General features: G+C 46.8%; 10 protein-coding genes across 10 annotated transcripts; 6 read left to right on the forward strand and 4 right to left on the reverse strand.

The window, feature by feature from the left end:
• The first annotated feature begins 393 nt into the window (after positions 1 to 393).
• F9C07_1723739 (alpha-1,3-glucanase/mutanase) lies at positions 394 to 2,158 on the forward strand. Its single transcript, XM_041293504.2, has 4 exons — positions 394 to 756; positions 806 to 1,337; positions 1,384 to 1,515; positions 1,563 to 2,158. Exons 1-4 carry the CDS (start codon positions 529 to 531, stop codon positions 2,072 to 2,074), a joined length of 1,404 nt encoding a protein of 467 aa, XP_041148482.2. The 5' UTR covers positions 394 to 528; the 3' UTR covers positions 2,075 to 2,158.
• Positions 2,159 to 2,564: 406 nt separating this feature from the next.
• F9C07_9353 (putative exopolygalacturonase precursor) lies at positions 2,565 to 3,920 on the reverse strand (the record flags this gene model as incomplete). The annotated part of the gene is made up of 1 exon (XM_041286660.1): positions 2,565 to 3,920. The coding sequence occupies one exon, from the start codon at positions 3,918 to 3,920 to the stop codon at positions 2,565 to 2,567; it is 1,356 nt and encodes a 451-aa protein (XP_041148483.1).
• Positions 3,921 to 5,510: 1,590 nt separating this feature from the next.
• F9C07_9354 (putative NRPS-like enzyme) lies at positions 5,511 to 6,222 on the forward strand (the record flags this gene model as incomplete). Its single annotated transcript, XM_071511895.1, has 2 exons — positions 5,511 to 5,555; positions 5,776 to 6,222. 2 exons carry the CDS (start codon positions 5,511 to 5,513, stop codon positions 6,220 to 6,222), a joined length of 492 nt encoding a protein of 163 aa, XP_071364717.1.
• Positions 5,511 to 7,331, forward strand: F9C07_2285623 (NRPS-like enzyme). The gene is made up of 2 exons (XM_071510769.1): positions 5,511 to 5,555; positions 5,776 to 7,331. The coding sequence occupies exon 2, from the start codon at positions 6,313 to 6,315 to the stop codon at positions 7,264 to 7,266; it is 954 nt and encodes a 317-aa protein (XP_071364718.1). The 5' UTR covers positions 5,511 to 5,555; positions 5,776 to 6,312; the 3' UTR covers positions 7,267 to 7,331.
• Positions 7,332 to 9,496: 2,165 nt separating this feature from the next.
• Positions 9,497 to 9,950, reverse strand: F9C07_1723760 (uncharacterized protein). Its single transcript, XM_071508344.1, has one exon. It carries the CDS (start codon positions 9,842 to 9,844, stop codon positions 9,539 to 9,541), a length of 306 nt encoding a protein of 101 aa, XP_071364719.1. The 5' UTR covers positions 9,845 to 9,950; the 3' UTR covers positions 9,497 to 9,538.
• On the forward strand, positions 9,497 to 11,511 carry F9C07_2166678 (uncharacterized protein). Its single transcript, XM_071509329.1, has one exon. It carries the CDS (start codon positions 10,056 to 10,058, stop codon positions 10,917 to 10,919), a length of 864 nt encoding a protein of 287 aa, XP_071364720.1. The 5' UTR covers positions 9,497 to 10,055; the 3' UTR covers positions 10,920 to 11,511.
• A 2,816-nt stretch (positions 11,512 to 14,327) lies between these two features.
• Positions 14,328 to 16,463, forward strand: F9C07_2094973 (uncharacterized protein; the record flags this gene model as incomplete). The annotated part of the gene is made up of 1 exon (XM_041286670.2): positions 14,328 to 16,463. One exon carries the CDS (start codon positions 14,328 to 14,330, stop codon positions 16,338 to 16,340), a length of 2,013 nt encoding a protein of 670 aa, XP_041148485.1. The 3' UTR covers positions 16,341 to 16,463.
• Positions 16,464 to 16,670: 207 nt separating this feature from the next.
• F9C07_2285627 (FAD binding monooxygenase) lies at positions 16,671 to 18,504 on the reverse strand. Its single transcript, XM_041293524.2, has 4 exons — positions 17,530 to 18,504; positions 17,339 to 17,456; positions 17,157 to 17,252; positions 16,671 to 17,077 (listed from the first exon to the last, which is right to left on the reverse strand). The coding sequence occupies exons 1-4, from the start codon at positions 18,244 to 18,246 to the stop codon at positions 16,731 to 16,733; spliced, it is 1,278 nt and encodes a 425-aa protein (XP_041148486.1). The 5' UTR covers positions 18,247 to 18,504; the 3' UTR covers positions 16,671 to 16,730.
• Positions 18,505 to 19,046: 542 nt separating this feature from the next.
• On the reverse strand, positions 19,047 to 21,035 carry F9C07_2094981 (cytochrome P450). Its single transcript, XM_041293525.2, has 3 exons — positions 20,419 to 21,035; positions 19,788 to 20,363; positions 19,047 to 19,734 (listed from the first exon to the last, which is right to left on the reverse strand). The coding sequence occupies exons 1-3, from the start codon at positions 20,743 to 20,745 to the stop codon at positions 19,189 to 19,191; spliced, it is 1,449 nt and encodes a 482-aa protein (XP_041148487.1). The 5' UTR covers positions 20,746 to 21,035; the 3' UTR covers positions 19,047 to 19,188.
• Positions 21,036 to 21,184: 149 nt separating this feature from the next.
• On the forward strand, positions 21,185 to 22,837 carry F9C07_2260268 (putative monocarboxylate transporter; the record flags this gene model as incomplete). The annotated part of the gene is made up of 6 exons (XM_071510148.1): positions 21,185 to 21,356; positions 21,383 to 21,516; positions 21,577 to 21,761; positions 21,816 to 22,301; positions 22,387 to 22,605; positions 22,663 to 22,837. 6 exons carry the CDS (start codon positions 21,185 to 21,187, stop codon positions 22,817 to 22,819), a joined length of 1,353 nt encoding a protein of 450 aa, XP_071364721.1. The 3' UTR covers positions 22,820 to 22,837.
• Between the last annotated feature and the right edge of the window lie 155 nt (positions 22,838 to 22,992).

The following is a 22,992-nucleotide window of genomic DNA, read 5'->3' on the forward strand; positions in this document are numbered from 1 at the left end:
TTAAGATTAAAAAGGCTTTGTGGCTTGACAACGTACTACCCAAGCGTGCGGATGCTTTCTGCGATGCGGGGTTATTTCAACCTGCTGATCAACCCATATATCGTTCTTTCGTCTTCTTTGGTAGTTTAGCTTAATGTCCCTGCGGCATCTCGATGCTCTACTGACACAGAGGAAGCACTGCATTGCATATGACCGAGTCAAGGTCATGAGCAATGACCTGCCGTGTAACTCTCCAGGCATGCCGTGGCAGTGGGACATTCCCCATTGAACATTATCGCGTGAAGCAGGAGTCCTGAAAGGGTAGATTAAAGAATTGGTTATGGAAGTTAAAATGGCCGCTTTTATCCAATATAGGACAAGCCCCTTTTCAAGGATATCAGAAGACTCAACGTGTGGAAATCGGGTTACATTTGGAGTGAGGGTACAACGCAGGAGAGAGTCAGCGTGTGTCGATCACTTACAGAACAGTGTGAGAGTCAGTGTTTTACTTTGGCTTTGTTAACATGGAAGACGGGCTGGGACGGTTGAATGAGGACGGTGTGTGCGGGTTCAATCTATATAAGGTGTGACAGAAAGCTAGGAAACTATATAGTGAGAGCGTCTTCAAGCTGTCCGAAGCGAAAGAAGTACTTCAATATGATTTGGAAAGCTCTATATGTCATTGCGGCCCTGCTGACAAAGGTCTGGGGTCTTCCCAGCTCCACTGAGCTGGATCCTCGTCAACAGCAAAGCAAGTATGTCTTTGCTCACTTCATGGTTGGTGCGATGGGACCCTCCCCCATAAACCATTTCTGACTGAGTACAGGTTGGCATCGTAAAGCCCTATCAGCTATCCGACTGGATCGCCGACATGACCGCAGCTCAAGCAATCGGCATCGATGCATTTGCCCTTAACTGCGCCAGTATAGACAGCTACACACCGACTCAGCTAGCTCTAGCTTACCAGGCGGCCAAGCAGGTCAACTTCAAAGTCTTCATCTCTTTTGGCTTTGCCTACTGGAGTAACGGAGATACCGAGAAAATCACTGCTTACATGAGAGAATACGCCGCCCATCCCGCGCAGATGCAGTATAACGGAGCTGCGATCGTAAGTACATTTGTTGGAGACAGCTTCAACTGGGGCCCGGTAAAGCAAGGAACGTCACATCCTATCTGGGCTCTGCCTAACCTTCAGGACCCAGCAGAGGCGACGAGCGGTGCTTCTCGGGCCATTGACGGCGCCTTCTCCTGGTATGCATGGCCTACCGATGGGGGAAACAGCATCATACCCGGACCGATGACCACTGTCTGGGATGAGAGGTTCGTTAAAGCTCTGGCTGGACGCACATATATGGCTCGTTTGTCTCTCAACCTCTTCACGCGTATAAGGTTAACATTGCATAGCGGTATCACCGTGGTTTGCAACTCACTTCAACTCCAAAAACTGGGTGTTCATCTGTGAGAGTCTTCCTACTCTTCGTTGGGAACAGATGCTTCAGTTACAGCCAAACCTGATTGAGATTATCTCATGGAATGGTAAATCGCCCCTACAGAAGAGTATCTCCGTGGCTAACGTATGTTAGACTATGGTGAATCGCATTACATCGGACCATACTCCGCCAATCATAGTGACGACGGCTCCTCCCAATGGGCAGCGGGAATGCCACACGATGCCTGGAGGAACCTTTACAAGCCGTATATAAAGGCCTACAAGTCTGGCGCAATGGCCCCGATCATAGAACAGGACGAACTTGTATATTGGTACCGCCCGACGCCGAAGAACGTGGCTTGCACCAACGATCCCCTACCGCAACCGAACGGTGTCAACATGCTCCATGACAGTGTCTTTGTAGCTACTATGCTGACAAAACCAGCTACACTGACCGTCACGAGTGGTTCCAACCCACCAGTGTCCATTGAGGTACCGGCGGGGATTGTCACATCGAACATCAGTATGGGCGTGGGTGTTCAGAAGTTCTCCGTAGCGCGTGGAGGGCAGTCTATCATGAGTGGCCAAGGTGGGTTGGAAATCAAGGATAATTGTAGGCATTGGAATTATAACGTTTATACTGGTTCGGTAGTAAGAAATGCCTGAAGTGTGGTGGTAGATGCTCGCGGTGAGGTTGATAGTGAGAGAACGCAGTCATCGAGGCTATTGTACTCGCATATAAGATTAGGGAATTTTTTTAAAGCACTTCCTCGCAGCCTATACCTCACACTTCGCTGCCCTACATAGGCACATGGCTCAAAATATGAAATCTTACATAGATCCTTACCCGACGCCAGCAAAACGACCATATTGTGGATCTGTAGAGCTTGTCTCAAAACAGACCCTATATTTTATGTACATTCGACTTATACACGACTGTATAGAGCAGCCTGAGGTGTAAGCCTCCCCCTTCTAAAATTGGTTAGTGCATCACTACTGCCTGATGCCCTCAAATATAGATTTCAACTTTTCCTTCAGTGTTTTTTGACTGCCAGATTCATTCTTGTTCATTCGTCATCACTAGATCTAATCCCCGGTCTATCAACACAAATATCTCGCGATATAAAGTACAGGTTATAAATGATATTCACATGCATTAGTTTCCGAGATGATCTGAAAGCGCGGTTGCCAGGCCCGAACTATCAACATTTCCATAGATCCACTGACTGAAGTTGCTGGGAGCGGCTTGGTTGCAAGGAATGCCGGAGGAGTTCTGACCCACGACGTTTGTGCACTGGAAGAGTTCGTACTGGATATCCGTATCGTAGTACGCCTGGCCACGGGTGGCATTCAGACTAGTGATGTTCACATTCTCAAAGCTCATGTTGGGGCAGGGGACCTCATCCGAACAGTAGATAGACGAGGCGATGTTGAAACGGGATGTGCCACGGATGTTTTCCCACTTCACGTCTTCGATCTGCAACGTCGAGGTATTGCAGCTCTTGTTGGAACCCGCTGAGTACACGCACTGGGCGACCTGAATCGGAAGTCCCACATTGTCCATCACAAAGTCGCGGAAAGTAACATTCTTGACCAGACCAGTTCCACCGCCACCCCAGTCGCCGTTGCTGGGAGTGAAGATGCGGGTGCCTTGCCAGGTCTTGATGTAGGCACCATCCATGGCATCTTTGATGGTCACATTCTCAAAGGTAATATTGAGATTGTAGTCGGGCATCTCGGGGTATTGACCGATCGACCCAATCGTGACGCCGGTGCCGCCCTCGCAATAGATGTTCTTGGCGAGGAGGTTCGTCGTGTTTCCCTTGGCGGCGATACAGTCGTCGCCCATGATAATGGTGGCATTTTCCACCAGCAAGTTGTCGCTCTGCCACGAATCGAACCCATCGGTGTTCATGGTGCCCCATTCGCTGTCGCTGGTCGCATTCACAAACAAGTTGGTAAAGGAGACATTCTTGCTGGCCCACACAAAGGTTGCCCAGAACTGCGGTTGGATCACCCTCAGTCCATCGACACGAAGGTCGGTCGAGTTGTAGACCGTGAAACTCATCGGTCGTCCGGCCTGATTCGATTCATTCCGGTTCGCATTGTACCACGCTTGGCCATTTCCGTTGTAAAAGCCACCCTCACCATAGAAGCTCACATTGTGACCACCAAACAGCCAGGCAGTGACTTGATCCTGCAGAACAACACTGATGGCATGGGTTCGCCAGTATGGAACGTTGGCCGAGAAGCGTAGCTCGCCCCGGAGATGAACATCACAATTCAGCAAATTGGTTGTGTTGAGAACGGTGTTTACGTGGAAGACATTCTCGGAGAAAATGACCGTCCCGTTGGTGCCACACATGTCAAAGGCTTGTTGAATCGACGGGGAGTCATCAACCTCCTGCCCCTGATGAGTAAGAGATTCGGGGTACAAAGTACATGTTGTGCCTTGGTTGTCGACCCAGGCTGTCACCAAAGTGACCCAGAGGGTAAGAAGCCACAGATTCATGGTGGACTTCGACGGCTGTGCGTGGAACCTTCGTGGGCAAAATGATATACGCAATCTTGATGGAAAGGATGCCCTCTATATAGCTTCGCAGCGCGTGAAATATTTTCCCCGGAAGGCACCTCCATGTGTGGGATTTGACTACGTTACATCATATCCCCAGTCCTCACGGGTTAAGCGAATACCCTCGATATATGAAGTGGAGGCTAGTAATTTTCACACTCCACTTCGACTTTTCAACGATGTCATAGTAGCCTACTCCCGTCTAGATATCCGTACTAGGTTAGATGCTTGACCAGAACCCTTTCGTGTTTCGCTGCTTATGGGAGTCTACGCGATACCAACAGTCACGTTTTGCACGATTTCGAAAATCTGGGGGAGCTTCAGTCCCCATAGTCCCCAGTACATACCGAATAGGCGGCTATTGAGGTCAAAGATTCAGATGCCGAGTAAGGCGGGGGGGTGGTTCCAGGGTCGGAAACTCCCCGAGAAAGGGCGATTCAGTCCCACGGGGTACTTTTTAGTCTCTGGTGAATGTTCAATGCTACGCCAAGAAGGCTTAGCTTCGGATTATCAGTTGCTTTTTCCACGCCGTTTTGCCGTCTTGCTGGTGGGGATCCTTTGCCTCGTCCCGAGTCTTGTTCCCGAGATCGGCGCCCCGGAAACCCATTCGGGCAGCCTGGTGGAGAGTCGGCTATTTAACCGTCTGTCGGTGCGCCTCAGCCCGACGCAAATTTCTACTACTTGCACCCAGGGTAACTTACCCGATCAGTTCAGCACTTGAGCAAATGGGGGAAGTGATCCGGATATCCTACTAATGATATTCTTCCTATAGTATATGATCGTGGTCCTTGGATAGTGCAGTGGTACTCCAACTTGATTACCATAATCGGTACACAAATTCCATGCCTGTCTGGATCCATGATATATATAAGCAACCAAATGCTAAGCGTACACAACGACAAAGGCCGACACATAGGCCCTCTACGCTCAGATAAATGAGATAGTAACGGTTTCGGATTACTCTTGAGAAAAGACCAGCCTAGCAGCATAAAACAGTCACTGAATTACGCGCAAGGATGACATTCAGTCCTTGATGGTTGTGGCGTGGAGTCATTTTTGGGATTCACTTTCTTTTCGTTTCTTGGTTATTTTATTCTTTTATTTATTTATTTACTTATTTATTTGATATATATATATATTTAAGACTAAGGGCATGCGATTACGAGGTGTGACAACATCGCTTTATTATCTGTGACTTGTATTAAAGCACTTCTTTAATTATAGCAACAACTATATACTCATGTCAATTACGCCGAGCCTTACATAGGCATTGCCGCGTATCGAGCGCGTTTGAAGGCACCCGGACGAATGCCAGCAACAAATGTCTCACCATCTATGGCAGAAAGGTGGTCATGTATGATAGAAGTAAAAAATGTACAGCCCAGAGTTCAACGTTGTTGTTCTCTAAATAGCGGTGGTAGTTCGGTCTCCGATACGTCGAGCTTCCCCATGCTCTCCCCAGGAGCCAAGTCTACGACATTGTCTAATGCAACCTGGTTGATACGATATTCAAATGTTGATGAACTGATCATGGTTATCCAGGCCCTAGCAGCCTTTCCTTTTTCCCAGTTGACTGTAAGTAGTGTAACTTCTTTCTCCGTTGACCTTATCCGCTCGACATGACACTCTTTATTTCTCACTATATGTGCAGCTCGTAGAGAACAAGGAGATCTTCACGAGCGACTGAAGGACGAGGAATTGCATTCATATGGGAGCTCGAACCAGCCTTTTAACACCACCGAATCTAACCACTCATTCGCAATCAAATCATGCAGTTATCCCTGTAGTATCTCAGACGCAAAGGGTTCTACAACAAGCATGGATCGACACCCTGCAGCTGTCCGATGACAAATTTGGTTTGGAAGCCGACTTCCTCAGCCTCGGCGGCGATTCCATTGCCGCAATTAATCTCGTCAGTTACCTCAGGTGCAAACACCTTAAGATCTCTGTGCGAGATGTCCTCAAATACCCCGTTCTTGGGGCAATGGCCGGCCAGCTGAAGCGCGAGTCGGATAATACACAGCAAATTAAGCAGGAGACATTCGTTTCTCCGCCGGAGGTTGACGCTGCTATATCTGCCACTAGTCTACAACCGACTGAGTATGAGTATATCTATCCTTGCCCTTCAGGACAAGCCGAGTTCCTGACCCAAGGAGCACATCCTGAGGCGTTATGGAGTCTGATGACAGATAAAAAAGTCGGGCCCGACTTTGAACCCAAACGGTGGATTGACCTAGTTTGACAGCTGACAACGACCAATGACATTCTGCGCACGACCTTTACAAACTGTCATGGAAGGTGGTATGGTGTTGTTCTCCGCGACGGAACCCCCATGGTGGAGATCTATGACAATGTCAACAACAATGAGCAGAGAAACCAAATCATTAAGTCTCTTGACCAACACCGCTTTGTATTTGGTCAGCCCTTTATTCGCTATGCCATTCTCCATCTCTCGACAGGGAAGACAGAAATTGTCACCAAGCTTGACCGTGGCCTATACGACGGAACGCTTCTCCGCATCTTTGGTGAGCACTTTGAGGCTTATCAGCGTAATTCTGCATTGGAACGCTTTACTTTATTCAAAGTCTTTGCATTCCACATTTGGCAGATGGACAAATCCCGCACACTGTCGTTCTGGAAGCAATCCGCGAAACGCCCCATTACCTTCGGATTTCCCAGCGCCAGTATCAAGGAGCCACGCATCAACTCCGTCTATGTACACACCATCAACCTTGAATTTGATGCATTCGCCAAGTCCACCGGTGCCACTGTGTCCATCATCTTCCAGTCAATCTTCCAGCTCTGGCTGGCACTGCGTAGCAACCAACGCGACGTAGCCTTCGATTACCTCTACACAGATCGCAACGTTGATCTTGTTGGCCTGCAAACTATCAACAGTATCTATACAAACTTCCTTCCCATGCGCTCAACAGTTAATGCTTTAATTCCTGTATCAGAATTCCTTCATCAGACCCAAGATAAATTCTGGCAGTACACCGAGAATAGCACAGTGGGTATGGACGAAATTCACAAAGCCTGTGAAACTACGCGTGAAGGATTCTCCAATAAGACCCTCTTCCTCTTCCAGCCGTTCGAGCCAGTCATCGCGACAGAGAAGCAGTATCAGAAGTGGATCGTTATGGCCAAGTCGCAGGTGACCATACCACAGCCATATGCGCTAGTATTTGAGGTTGTGAAAACAGCGGATATGAATGAGTATAAGCTCAAGTTTTCCTTCGACAATCGTATGTATGAAAGGAAGACGTACAAAATGAGACTCGAGTGATTGAGAAGATGTTGGCAAAGGTAATAGAGCATGCAGAGGTGTCCGTGGGTGATGTTCTGGCATCCCTCCGATCTTGATCTGTCTCAATGATTTCCTGGACAATAAAAGTCATCCCTGTTCTTCTGCTGCTGTAGGTTATCTGTTTATTTGCCACTTTTGCTTCCAGTGATGTAACTAGTAAAGGTGAATTTTCGATGTAGTAGCCAGGCGCTAACGAGAGCAGCCAAGATCATCTATTCATCGCGAGACTGCAATATATATATTCAACCGATGGCGAAGGGTAGAGAACGTCAGGAGTCTGAAAACGAGCTCTATAGACTCATAGACGTGAGATACCAACGAATCGAGATCGGTCCCTGAGAAAAGACTAGTTCAGCCTCATGTAACCATCATTCAAATACTGCAAGAGCGCCATCCAAGTATACTTAAAAGATAGTTAACATAATCGGTAAGCGAGCGACGCATGTAAACGGGTGACGCACCACACGCGTTTTCAACACGCCTTATTTTCTTAGAGAGTTTAAACATCAACTATACCACCAAAAATATCTAAATTATTAAAATTATATATTAAGTAGGAAGGCAGAGTCCTACTTACTATATCAGCTATAAAAAATTATAAATTTAATAGCCTTAAAAAAATAGCTAAGATTTTTAATATACCTAAATCTATACTACACAGACACCTAAAAAGAGCTTCTTTTAAAAATAATCTACGCGCCAATAGTTATAAATTAACTACTAGTAAAAAGAAATCGCTTAAACAATAGATTCTATTACTAAATAAATATAGAATACCTCCCCAGCCTATACATATACAAAAAATAGCCAATATCCTACTTTTAAAGCGTAATACTACTTCTCCCTTTACTACTATAAAAAAAAAAATAGATATATAACTTTACTAATTATATATCTAGTTTTAAATCTTACTTTATATATTACTACAACTATTAATATATTAAAATAGAGAATCCTAAGATTCTAGATACTTAGTTTAAATAAATAAATAAAACTATTTAAAAATATAGTATAGTTTTAAGTAATATCTATAATTTTAATAAAATAGGATTTATAATAAATCTAATAGCTATAGCTAAAATTATTACTAGATCTAATATATTAAAAAAACTATTTTTATTATAGTTAGAGAATTGGAAATAGATTATTACTATAGAATATATTAATTCTAATAGATAAACTCTATCTTTCTATATTATTTTTAAAAATAAAATATATATAGAGATCTAGTATAAAAATAATAAGATTTTTTTTAATTAAAAAATTAAAATTAGTTTTAATAGCTAAATAAATAATAAGATTAGTCTATATTAGCTATAAAATTATTTTATATTTTATACTATTAGTTAATCTATAGAAAAATATTATTTATTTATTTTAAATAGCTATAATAGTTATTTAATATCTTGATTTAATTATATTAATAAATTTAATTTTTTAAAAATATATTTTTAGATTTATATAAAGATTTTTATTAATAATAATATCTATAGTATTTTTAAAATTATTAATCTAATTTCTCTAAATTTTAAATATATTCTTTCTTAGCTAATAGTTCAACTTAAAATCCCTATATCTTTAGATAATAAATCTAGTAATTAAAGCAGCTCAGCGTCTAAAACATCTTATATAATTAAATAATTAAAAAAGTTAAAATCTATATTTAAAAAGCTACTTAAAAATCGATCTCGCAGTCCTAATTCACCTATTAAAACCAATTTAAATTAATTAATTAAAAATACCAAACAAGCTATAAATAATATAATAATATTAAAATATTATTTAGAGTAATATTAAACTATATATAAAAAATAGCTTAAAAAATAAAAGCGCTCTATTAAATAGATTATTTTTAAAAAAGATATATTAATATCTAAAATCTAAATCCTTATTAAGCGCCGAAATTAGACAAATAAAGCTATATAGATAGATAGATCTCTATCTACTAAATTAACTTCTAGACACACTCTATCTAAATATTCTAGCTATAGTATATAAAACTATAAAATTATACATTATCCAAATCTATAGAACTATTTATTTTTATATAGAAATTAGAATTCATAGTATTTTAATCATTTTAAATTTTTATATAGCGTGTGGTACATCACCCACTTACATACGTCGCTCGCTTACCGATTACGTTATGTTCGAGGCTGCTGACCTAAGCAGGTGATGGAATCCCGTGATCCCAACAAATCAGGAACAGCGTCAGTCCGTCACGTTTCCCGCGCTAATTTCTCCACTCAACTTAATCGCCATCATGTTGCCCAAATACTCGGAAAGCGGTTATACCCGTTACAAGAATGATACCAACAGCTTTGCAACTGCCTACTCGAGGCAGCCAGCAAGTGTGGCTACCGACCTGACGGCCTGACCTCCACCTCCCCTCCATTAAAAAAAAAAATAAAGGCAAGAGCAAAACCAAGAGCAAAAGCAAGGTGGCCAATACCTCTCCAGATTCAGTCCAGTACATCACAACCATTAAATAGCTCCAAGTGCTCGCGGAAGTCGTTGCCAATTCGGCTCTCACGGTGCCTGCGCCTGTTCTTACCATTGCCAAACGAGCGATCAAGTTGAGAAAACAGGTCACTTCTTCGGTTTTGGGGCAGGGTGACACCGAAAATAACAAACGACACGCTCACTTTATCGCTGCGCTGGAGAAAGTTTGAGAGACTCTGGATTGGAAAACGAACAGATCTTCCAATTCAGATGATAGGCAGCCTACTCAAACTTCTTCCACCAAAGATGGCGATGCGGACCTTGACATGTTCCTGAACAAATTCGCCGTACTTACCGTTGAGGAACCACAAGAGCCTGAACAGGAGCAGAGAGCCTCCCCTAGATCGCAGAAGCTCGTAAAGGTGGAGCTGGTTGAGAATGACGAGGATGAGGCAACAGCTTCGTATTTCGGCCATATGTTCTTCAAGGCGTTCTGCCTGTTCCAGGATTTGCATAATATGCGGGCATTCATCTCCCATACCTGGTCGGAGTATCGAGACAAAAGGATCGATCTCGTAAATGCTACTCTCGTGACTGATAGCGCATTGCAACTCGCGCGAGATCTGGCGCAGGAGGTGGTGGATGACTGGGCTTCTTCCACCCTCTCTCCCGACGACAACATTCAGGACCTCGTGTTCAAAGCTGCCTGTGTCATCCGGCGTATCCTTCCGATCCCCTCCGCTGAGATCGGCCTGCCATACAACAAACACATGGCAGATGTAGCCGAGTGGTGCTATTTGCCAACATGGGTCATCCTGGGATCGTCCGCACGTGTTTTGCAGGATAACCATCTTCCGGTCTTCAAGAAAGGCTATTTCGGTATTTATGACCCCAAGGCAAACAGAGCGGGGATGTCTCTGGGTCAGAAATTCAACGAAGACAAGATCCTTCTTCAACTCTTACCGGAGTTTTGCATGATTGGTACATTCGGTATTCGCATGCCTAGCTCGGATTCGATTACTAAGGGTCTTATTGAGTTTCGCAAAACCAAAAAGGTTGATCCATGGCTTTGCTTCGCCTCCCACATTCTTCTTGATGTTCATCATACCATGCGTTACAACACTTTAAGTGTATTTGACGACCTCCGGATGTCCGGACTGCGCATTCAAAAATCATTGAAGACTACTTGAGGATTTCCAAGACTCACCCACAGCCCCCATTCTGGCCGAAGGAGGGTGACGATGAAATCAAAGATATCCACTTCACCGTGGGTTCATGGATCATCAAGGATCCCTTCGCAGAGGTGAGGCGTCGTTCGATGCCTGGGAATAGTGCGCCCGAGAAGCATGTACTGTTATCCCAGCATCCTATTCTTTGTGGCTTGTTTTTGTTTCACCTCAATATTCGAATGCAGTCTGCAGGCCAACAGCTCATCACTCAGTGGTATGATGTCCAGCAACTGGCATTGTTATACAATCCTGTGAAAGTTCAAACGCACAAGAACCTGAGCTGGCCTGATATGGAGGCTTTCATCGAGATTCACGGCAAGTCTCATATATTCATCGGGTCTCGGCCAAAAAATGCTGGCGAGTCTTTCAATAGACTTGAATTGGCCACAGGTATGTCCTCGGCTGCCAGATTTGCCCGCGATTCCCGTAACAAGGAATGCTTTCATCGTCCCGATGGAAAGAATCCCAGAGTACTTACGCCAACAACTACAATTTCAACCATGTTTTTAAAATTATTACTTTAAAATAATTTAAATTATAAATACTTTTTTAATATATTATTATCTATAAATAATAGATCTATAGATTATGATTAATTAATAGACTTTAAAAATATCTTATTAAAAGATTAAAGATTATTTAAAATTACATAGTGGTTTTTTTATCTAATATAATAGAATAAATTAATTTGAAAATTAGAATTTTTTATATAATTCTAATATAAATATATATAAGTCGGTAGTCTATCAACAACTTACTTACAGCGGAATATAGTTGCCTGAGGCAACCACTGTTACAAGTGTGGTGCAATGCGTCGTCGCCAATACGTCGAGTAACTTCTGCACCTGTGAGGAAGGGGTCTTTGAAGTCTCGCAATCCATTTCGAGATCAAGGGCCAAGGTTTGTCGCATTTTCCTGACGTCCTTATCAACCCAAGTTCATCAAAATAAAATAAAGGCTCCGCCACAGTTTAGAAATAGAGAGGTAGCCGGGTTTGTGATGTATCGAGATTGATACTGAGGCTTCCCCGATAAACAATATATTGAATTTATTTGATGTATCTGTAATAGTAGCCTGCAATGTTATAGGTCTATGATCTAGATGTTTCGTGACTTTCAGGAGGTGTTGGCCTGGCAAACGTTGACTTGACAAGGAATGAGACTAGTCTAGGCATTGGCCTGTGAGCAATGACAGGTTCCTGAGTGAGGGTCGCTTTTCGAATTAGGAGAGGGATTGAAGCTCCATATAGAAAAGTTCAGTCCCCTAGGATCAGTGCCGGTTCTGTTCGGCATCCTTTGGCTTTTGTAGCAGACCGATCAACTTGGAATGCAAAGGAAGAAAGCCAAGCCAATCCTAATATGCAGTGTGGATCTGACGTTTCACAAAAATATTTGCTCGAAAACTCGAAGAATCTTATGTCCAGTCTTAGTGAAATCAGTACGGTATGCTGGCAAGGGATGTCTTATACCATCTCGTCCCGGCCCGCCTTTGAAGTATTGTGCAATGTTGGTGTCTGTGAAGCCATTCACGTTATTATGGAAAGCTTGTCGTCAATCAAATTTTGTGTTGGCGGTGGCTATCAGTTAATCTAACCCTTGCTCCCTTGCATATGTTAAGGCTAGGAGCAAATGAACTGAAAATCACACCCTACCTCTGTAATGCCAAATGATGGACCCCATCAAACCAGCGACAGTTTCAGAACTGCTAACTTAGTATAGGAAAGGATTTCTTAGCGAATATTAGAAACGAAATCCTTCATATATACTTGTACCCGAAAGCATACTATTACAAGATTCCTCCAGGAAAGCGCACTGGACACTGCGGTGACCTTGAACAGACAAGCAACCATATGATCGAGAGTTGTCGTCCCAAGTAGGTATACCGATGGCCAACCTTCTATATCGGACAGCGCAGAGGTTGCAGAATGGTCAAGTAGAACAGTTATAGGGTCGTAAATGGAACACGTCATCATTCAAGCTGTAGCTCAGGGAAACAAATTCGAGCCATCTACATAGGATGCTGTTACTGAGACGGAAGCCTAATCAGGTAATGTAGCCGTCACGAAAACAGCCATCTGTGAGCAGTCAGTTGAGGGCCTACCTGCCGTACCGGAGGATTAGTGAAGTTCATGTTTATTACCTGCTTCGCAGGAGAAATGCAACCCCGAAGCCGTTACATTAGCAACCAATACCCAGGGGGAATATTGCAGTGCTTGCACCTTGCTCCAGGCCAAGCTCCACCACTTGTTCCTGGTCACGCTTCATAGCGTAGTGTGGACGGTTATAGCATTTACGAAACAGTCTCCGCGGACTGGCAATATGTCGTGCTGTGGTACACAGATGGCGGCACGGTGGTATTGACATTTGTTATGACGACCCGGGGAAGTAGGTCATGCCCAATAGTAAAAGATTGATTAAAGGTGTAGTGAGTGGGGGCACACTGCTAGCATGGTATGTAGTTTGACAGCTGGCGTGTCTTAGCTCGGCTGTACGAGTATGTCTCGCCATTATCAGCGGAGACGTCGGCGTTGCATGTATGAGACTATCCGCCATAGGTGAACAATGTGACTAGGGAATTTGCCTGTAAGAGATAAGGCTGATGCATGTGCGCGAACACTAGAGCCTGGACAAAGGTAATTTGGTTGTAGTGCATCGACGTTAGCTCGACCGGATGTGATTGAAGGAAGCTGGTCCGGGTAAACCAAGTCTGATGGTATATGAGTGGCTGGCTGAAGGTTAAAAGAAGGGAAGGGTGTTAGGTCCGCGGAGGAGCGTCCCTTGGACGCAAAAGTTGGAGTATCTTGCCCTGTGCAGCGTACTAGTCATTACGTCTATGATATCTTGTTAGAGACCTTCATACAGAGAGGTTCAGACCCGAGGACGAAAGTCTACATGGAGATGGCAGCAGCATGAAAGCAGCCCTGATCAAACAGAAGCTGTCACGTCCTGGATGTTCAATTCCAATAAGACCCGTAGAATGTTCCACAGTCCGATAAGGGGAAAGAACCACCGGATTGAGCACAAATAAGCGTTTCTCCCGCGGACGGGTAAGGCTAATGTTACATTTGACATCTAGTCTTCACCCGACGAATGCAAATACCTTAGGAACTGGAGGGTTTCGTCAAGGACAGCGCTGAAGTAAGCGCAATGAATGAAAGGAGAGGACTGTGGTGCCTGGCTGGCTGGAATAATCAGCCCTAGAATCACACAAATTCCCACGGTTTCATTGCACTAGGCCATGTAAACGTCACGACAACGTTCATCTGTACTACAAACGGGAGAATGAGCCCGCCAAGGAAGATGTATAAAGACAAGACCACCAGGAAGGAGAGGCCAAGACAAAACGTGTGTCAAGACATCTCTTCTCAGCATGACGGATTGGGCCCACAACCTCAGAGAAGTCCCAGCGCCACCAACCGGGGATCGTGCAACTGTGAAAGAACGGCGCCGTAGCTGCCGTTTTTGTCGCACTCGCAAACTACGTTGCTCGGGTACTAGCCAGTGCAGTGCGTGTAAGGATCGACAGCTTGAATGTGTTTACGACCAGGTCATGGCTCCCAAGGGCCGACCCGAAGCCACCACGATTGGCAAGGAAAGGGAAACCGACCATCCCTGGCGAGCAGCCCCAGTTAGGTCCCATTCCGACCCCTTGCTCGGTTATCGCCCATCAGAAAGTACTAGTGTCGCTGAAGCGCTCAACGAACTGGCTGCAGACCTTCAGGAACGCCGGCTTGGACTCCCACCGCTAGCCCTACCAATGAGTCCTCCAAACGCAATACTAGGGTATCGAGATCTCGTCATGGTCCTCACCCAAGACCTCATTGATATTCCCGTGAGGCGAGTGAGCATTCTAGACCACCTTCCGTATTTCCCGGACGACAATCGCATTGCTGGGAATAAGTGGGACGCCTGCCCTCAGCGACTCAATCCCTTCGAGCCGATTCCTCTGTCCAGATACGACATCCACCGAACGACTCAGCTCATTGACGTGTGGTTTGCTACGCACCCCTTGTCCATGGGGCTGTCCAAGACACTATTTCTCCGTTCTGTCCGTGATAACTCGTGCAATCCCCTTCTCCTTGCGATCGTCCTCGGAGGTGCACAGCGGGAACTTGGTGATGTAAAAGCCTTGGAGGAATGCCACGCCCTTCTCCAGTGGGCTGTATCGCATCTGCATGAGATCACAACCGACGCCTCGGACCTGCCGACCGCGCAAGCACTGAGCTTGTTGGCCTGGCATGAGATCTGTCAAGGTAATGTGGAACAGGCGGTGGTCTATACTATGTACGCCCATCGCGCCGTAACGCGATTGATCAAGGAGACATCCACCTTAGTCGCCTGGGATTTGCGGCAGGTAAACGGCATCCGTCTAGCCCAGGTCGAGTGGGAAATGTTGCATGCAGTCGGATGGGTGACCCTATCGCTCATAGTGTGGTATTGCACACATTCAGAGATCGCCAACGACGACCTGCCGGTCCTCGCACAGATGCACACCCACCCACCCATTGATAAAGATAATTCATGGATCCTTCGCCTGGATCGTGCAGCAGATAACCTCTCCACCTTGACACATCAGGGAGCCTGGATTCCAGAAATCTGGACTATCAGCCATATTACCGCTGCTGTTGTGCATCTACGCACAATCAATCCCGACCCGATACCCGCACATTCCTGCTGGCAGACTCAATTACATCAACATCTGCGAACCCTGCGTCGCTCTCGAGAGACAACGAGCATCCAGTACGACGAGGCTTGGGTTGCTTTGGCTCGAAATGCGCGTATAATTGAGGCTAACATGGAGCAGTCTGTCTCCCATACATGGATTCTGGTTTCCTACCAAACGCTGTTAATCCACCTGCTCTTCCCGTGTACGGGCAGTATGCCCATCACGACGTCTCAGGTACAACAATTATCCAATATTATCCAATTCTTTGTAGATCACTTTAAAATCTTCACGACACTGACAACGGCTCCTTCAATGGCTTGTAGGAGCAACCGCTCTCTCGTTAGCTCCTACGTCACTGGACTCGCGGCCTGTGGAAGTGCGATTGAGAAGGTTTCTATTCAGCTGCAAGAGCGCAAGCCTTGGTTGGAGCCGAATACGCCGCAGGTACTGGTTCACTTGCTGGACCTGGCGGCTCAGCTCGACCAATTGTTTGCTAGTGATACTCTTCTGGCCGACAGGCGCTGGCGAATCGTCAAGGATCGGTTTCGCCGACTGTCAATGGCAAGGGAAGACACACGTACTGCCGATGCCTCGGGCTGGGATGCTGCTTTCTCAGGCCTTCCCCCGGTGATCTCTACGCCTGCAGTGTTGCCTTTGCTCGGTACAATGGATGGTTTACCGGAAGTACCTGAGAATAGCTTGTTATGGAGCCCCTAAATTGAATAGTTATAATCTAATGGTCCTCAATAGCTGCACGTAATTGGGGGGGCTACATTTGCTATTGCGTCATGGATGTGTGCTACTAGTTGATTTTGTCTATAACGGAAATTGAATGTTGGGAACTTCACTTTTACCACCAGAGTAACCTGTGGTAATGCCTATGATACATGGATAGATATCATGGAAGCCGGTGGTGTTCGGAACCGCCACTGATAAATTTAATGCCTGTTCCATGAAGTGCTTGGCAGCAACGTTCAGGGACACTGAAAGCGTAGATAGCTTCTACTCGCGGGATAGCTTTTAAAGGGGCTTATATATTTGAAAGATTGCAATTTAATCACCCTCCCATCCCTGCAGCCGACAGACCTTGAGCCTCGCGCACCCGATTCATGACAGGTCCCGATCCAACGCTTTCACGCATGGCTGATAACCATATAACCACCTCAAAGACCACGACCAGCACCACGCTGGAGCATACGTATATGCCATGCGGCGCAGGAGCGGACCGAAAAGGGGCAGGATCCTTCCCATGTGAAAGAGCGCGAAAATGTTGGAGAAATGGACCAGATCCTTCGCTCGACATTCACGCTGCCGACGGTATCTATCCAGCAGCTCTGAGAGATCGACCGCTGTTTCGCACTGGAAATACTCATGAAGGGTATTTCCCAGCTCGGCGGCATCCTCGATTGCCTGGCAGGCCCCCTGGCCAAAGAAGGACGTCATTGCGTGCGCGGCTGCTCTAGGTCAGCATAGTTCTTCCGAACGATATGTCTTCCACACAACTATCATTGTGTGCGGTCTCTGATCACTTACCGTCTCCGATGAGGGCCACTCGTCCTGCGGCCATCGCTGGGAATGATGTCTCTTCGAAAACATCGCTGGCCGTGACTCGTTCGGAACGGCCGACAACTTCAAGCCCGGTTAGCAGATCATCCGACTCGACGAATGAATGAAGGGAACAGAATGCACTGCGAGAAGAAAGAGGCCAGACTTACCATCTTTCACCAGGCCTGTCTCTCCAAACGGATGATAATGGTCACCATACACTCCATTGATCATGTCCTTGTTGACGCTTTTCCAAACTGAGCGGTCCTCGGCCCTTAAATCCGCTCGCTATAACAAGAGCCTGGTTAGCTTCAATTCGACTCTTTCCTGGTGGCTCTTGGGAGTCTTTCTTTCCCCTTACCTTAACGCCGATGAACCACTGCCTCTTGTCCTTACATGGCCAGGTGGTGAAGATACTATCATCGTATAGCATCCACGTCCCGACACCCTCCTCTTCCGGACCCAAGTGCTCTAATGGGGCCGTGTATCCACTCATGTGGGTTCTTCCGGTGAATCGAATTGTGCTGTTTATTATTGTCTCGCCGCCTCTCTTTGCCAGTGCTCTGCGTGTCGCCGATCGAATGCCATCCGCTCCGACGACAATCTGCCCTGAGATTTCTCGTCCATCTGCCAACGTGACCGTCACGAGCTTCTTTTCTGCATCATCCACGACATCTACCACTTGGGCACCAAGCAGGACATGCTCTTCACCGGCGACGCGGTACAGTGCGGAATGAAAGGCGTGTCGCTCGATCTTGTACACGGGGTAGCCGAAGGTCTTCTCCGTGGAATCGAAATCCAGCATGTTCCATTGCGTGGTGTTGCGGAAGATACGAATCTTGCGCAGTCGCTGGCCCTCTCGCTCTATCTCTGGTAGGAACCCAAGTTGATCCAAGACACGTAGGCAGTTGGGTGCCAATGAGATCCCCGCCCCAACAGGAGTCACTGCTGCACTACGTTCCAGGACGAGGTACCGGAGGCCGAGGCGCTTGCAGATGTTGGCTAGGGTGAGACCGCCAATACCAGCGCCTACAATGAGGACTTGGATCGTTTCATGCTCGGTGTATGCGGACATCATGGTTTTCGCTGTGATCCGGGGCTGGTAGGGGGATAAAGGGGATGATTACTGGACTAAAGCCCGAGGAGTGGAAAGAAAGGTAGAAGCTCTTGGGGATAACGAGAAAACCCACGTTCTTGTCCCAAAATCACGATTGACGTCTTGGTTTGTGAAAATATTATCGTATAAACCCTGTGGGGATGTTGTACTTATGTTAGTACTAGTATTAGATATAGCCGTCCGAATTGGAATCATCTATGCCCACGATTTCGCCCATACCATGGCCACCGGTACTGATACGAGATACGTGCTACTCCGCGCTGGGGAATAAATGACAGCATGGCCAACGATGCAGTAGCAGACCCTGTCTTGACGAGTGGCATCCAGTCCGCGGTCGTGGTGCGGACCGCATGCGTCAACTATATTTTATGGTTACATCCGCGGACCTACTTCTTTTCTTTTCTTTTCTTTTTTCTTTTTTCTTTTTTTTTTATTTTTATTTCTTTTTTTTCTTACCCAATTGATTATTTAAGATTTGCTCATTTTTGTAAGTACGCCTCAGATTTCTGTGGGTAGTAGCGCACGGAAAATGGATGCGTTGCGATATGTGTGAATAGCAAAAGTCTTCATCTACGCTTCAGAAATAGTAACCGTCGGGTATGGATGAGACTCAACGCCGAATAAATAGACCAAATGAATGAAAGCAGATGTACATTATTCGCTCAACTTAAATCGAACGCATGGCATTAGTGATTAGCTTCTAAATATACATTGTTGCTGGGTATCAGCATGAACGAAGACGAAACCAGTTTGCAGTAAAAGTCCCAATGAATTCAGATTGAACGGTCTGCTTATCCTAGAATTATAGCCCTACATGTCACATTAACACACTGAGCCCCTTGCTTGTTCATACACTAAGAATCCGCCCCTTGATATCGAGTCAACCGTAGCATGGCAGTCATCTCAAGACCCAAACACACGCGGCCGAATGCGCACCGCAGCATCTCCCTCCAGCCAAGGGCTTCCCACCTTCGTAAAATCGAGTCGCGACAAATCCGCGGGTGCTCCGTCACGACCCCACTCAATTGCGTACTTCATCAGGAGCGCAGCGAGAAACTCGCGCGCAATGATGGCGGCAAAGTTTTCACCCGGGCAACGATGGTTTCCTGCGCCGAACTGCAGGAAGGCCGCTTCCTTCGAGCCATTCCAGGGATTGAGTCGGCCGTCGGGGAGGAGCCATCGATGTGGCTGATATTCGTGTGGTTCCGGGTAAATGGCTGGATCATGGTGTGTCAGGTAGGGAGAGATGAGAACGACCGATTTCTCCGGGACCGTATAGTCGCTCCCTTCGAGGCTGACGGGCCGTTTAGTTGTGCGGAACATGTGCACCCCAGAGTACCGGCGACCTTCTTCGCGAAGGCAAGCAAGCAGGGGTGCACATTGGTGAATATCGGACGTGGTGGCCAGAGACTCTCGAATTTCCTCTTGGTATATGGGATGGCGGAGCAACTGTATGAGGAGGTCAGGTCCAGCTTCCGCAGCAGCCACGTGGAAAGGCTTACCTCGACAATCGTCCAGGCAATGCTGGCGACGGTGCTGGTGTGTGCCGCAAACATTAGTACCACATGGTGGGATGGGTAATAATCTGCGAGCTGGGCAGTTCGGGGATCGTTTAGCGTGTAGTTGATGTAATCCAACGAGTCGCGCCAAACGTCCGATTCTAGCTGGCGAGCCGCCAGGCGTTCACGAAAGATCTCAGCAAACCGATTTCGGGCTTGGGCCAACTGTCGCCCCGGTAGGTGTGGAACCCAGGATGGTAACAGTAAATTGAAGGGATGGCCTACTAGTGACTCCATCTGTTGAAGGAGGTCGTATAGCTCATCCACATGGTGGTCGTAGAAATCTTCGCCCATCATGCAGCGGACGATGACTCGATGCACAAACCGGGAGATGCTCTCGAATATCTCCACGTCTGGCATCTGCGACCAGTGTTGTAGAGACTTGTGGGCTTCTTCGCCGGCCAGTCTCCCATAGCTCTGTAGCGCGGCACTTCGGTTGACGCCGCGGTTGATGGAGCCGAGGAGATTGCGGCCGTGTGTGAAATAGCCTGGATTTGCGGCCTTATTGAGAAACATCCCCTAGAGAAATAATGAGCATGAGGGACATGAGCTGACAACGAGGATGAAGGCTTACTATGCCGCCAGAGAATGACCAAGTGTCCTCCTTCATTTCCAGGAAAAACCGATTCCATTTCTGCCCACGTAGATAAAAGATCTGTTTCACAAGGCAATCGATCCGGAAGACGGACCCGTGTTTCCCCGTGGCTTGTTTGACGAACTGAACTGGGCTTGCTAGAAACACTAAGATATCACTAATGAAATATATGCCTCCATTGGCGCGGGGAGGCAATTTGGTGCTTGCACGACGAGAAGAGAAAAGCAGCAGGGCTAGTCCCAAAGTCCCCAGCCATGCAGCAATAAAGCTCAGCAGAGAAGGTCTGAAAAGGAGAGCCTCCAGCATTTTCGCTAATATAGATAGTGAAGCGAGCTGAAGAACAGGACTTGTCGATGTACATCAGAATGGTGTAAAAGTGAAACCACAAGATGTGGAAGAGTGGGAATAACAGGGATAATGAGCTGTCCATCCTCAAAGCACTCGTCTTTGCCATGAGAACAACGACCGCCAAAACCGTGTCCAGCACTTTCGCGACTGGTTCGAATAAGAAACTAAAAATTGCTCTCCGCGGAGGACTGGAAGATCCTCTGGGAAGGGTTGCATTGACCCAATGCAACCCTCATAAATCTCTCCTTAATGCAACAGCATTTCTGCCTCAACATGCGATGAACATGTCAAGATAGAATTCACGTGAACTATATATCAACTTTCACAGATCGTGAGAAAATACCTGCTTCACATTGACAGCTAGATTCAGTGGTTTTGGATAGTCGCACATTGCCAAATGACGGGAACACTCACCGGAACACTCTCAATACGGGAGAAACGACCTCCATCGAATGAGGAAAAGGCTCATTCTCCAACCCCGGCTGCGAGCATGGAAGAAGATGTCTATCCAAGATGGCGGCCGCCGTTGGTGGTGGTTGGGGGATTCCTCACGTACTTTTGCACCTATGGTCTGCTGTCTTCCTCCTCCGCGAAGAAATGAATGGACACTTACGGTGTGCCGACCGGACAGGTTTCATGAATGCATGGGGAACATTTCAATTCTATTACCATGAGGTACTCCTGGCAGGCATGTCAAACAGTACACTTGCTTGGATTGGCGCCCTACAGGTCGGGATGCCCCCTCTTGCTTGCAGAGAACGAACAGTGGTCATTGATACTCAGATCTAGCTCTTCATTCTGTTGATCAGCGGGCTGGTAGTTGGGCCCCTGTACGATGCCTGGGGTGCCACGCGTATTTTTGTCCCTGGCGCTGTCCTATATGTTTTGGCTATCATGTTCGCCAGCGTATCGTCCCAGTATTACCAGCTAATTCTGACACAAGGGATACTCTTGGGTATCGGAACAGCCATGTTGTACGTACATCCCCTTTGCACCGGTCCGTTGTATCGTGTTCTAATCGGTGCCAGATTTTTTCCCACCATCACCGCCGTCTCTCAGTGGTATGGCCACTCGCGTGGACTTGCTTTGGGGATCGTCGTGTCGGGGTCCTCCCTGGGCGGCATTTGCTGGCCCCTGATGCTTGAGCGACTGATCAGGCAGATTGGATTTCCATGGACCATGCGGACGGCTGGTTTTCTTTGTCTCGCTTTGCTTGCGCCCAGTGTCTTCCTGGTTGTTTCCCGGCCCCGAATCGTGAGGGAAGGGATGGATGACCAGGACCGTTGTCCTCCGAACGTGATGCACAATCTTTTTAAAGATCTACTGTACATCGCGTTTGTCATTGGCATGTTCTTAGTTCAGTGGGGCATGTTCATCCCATTCTTCTTTCTACCCACGTATGGCAGCTCGAACGGAATGAATACGGATGAGGCGAATAACCTTGTCTCTTACCTGAACGCCGGTTCTTTCGTGGGACGCATCGCTTCTGGTTACGTAGCTGATGTTTGTGGACGGTATGTATGCCTCAATAGAACGAGTATCCTGGATACTTTTTAGGGCGTTGGCTTACTGGGATTCATCCCTGCATTTACTGTATAGGCTTAACGTCACCTTCGGCTGTTCCGCCGTCTGCGCCGTGCTGGTCTTCTGTCTGCATGCGATCACTGAGAAGGGCTCGATAATTGCATTTTCAGTGCTTTATGGAGTCTTTTCTGGTGGACTTATCTCCCTTCAGGCCGCCTGCGTGTCACAGATCACGGCCGACACGCGAATCCTTGGTCTCCGGATCGGTGCTATGATGGCTGCTTGCTCATTTGCGTACGTGGTCTGGGACCCATAAGTACTCATTAAGCTGGGCTGACAAAGCTTCTGTAGTGGGCTGACTGGAAGCCCTATCGCGGGCGCTCTTATCTCGCACGATCATGGAGCTTACGGGGATATGATCAATTTTAGCGGAATCGTCCTTTCAGCAGGTGCCATTGTTCTGGCCGGGGCGCGTGCTATGGGTGCCCCAGGGGTAAAAGTGTTCTGAGGATGGTGAATGGTTTACTGCTTTCAGTTTCTACGATGTTTCGTGTGGACTACTCGGTTTTGGTGTATGGGGTCATGTTAGCTTGTAGTGAATTTGTCCGCACACCAGGTGTGGATGCTGGACTAAAGGTTAGGTGCGCGTATTATGTGTTTTTTATTTTTTCATAACTCCGA

The sequence above is a fragment of the Aspergillus flavus genome, chromosome 5 (assembly GCF_009017415.1).
Source record: "Aspergillus flavus chromosome 5, complete sequence".
NCBI classification, from domain to species: domain Eukaryota; kingdom Fungi; phylum Ascomycota; class Eurotiomycetes; order Eurotiales; family Aspergillaceae; genus Aspergillus; species Aspergillus flavus.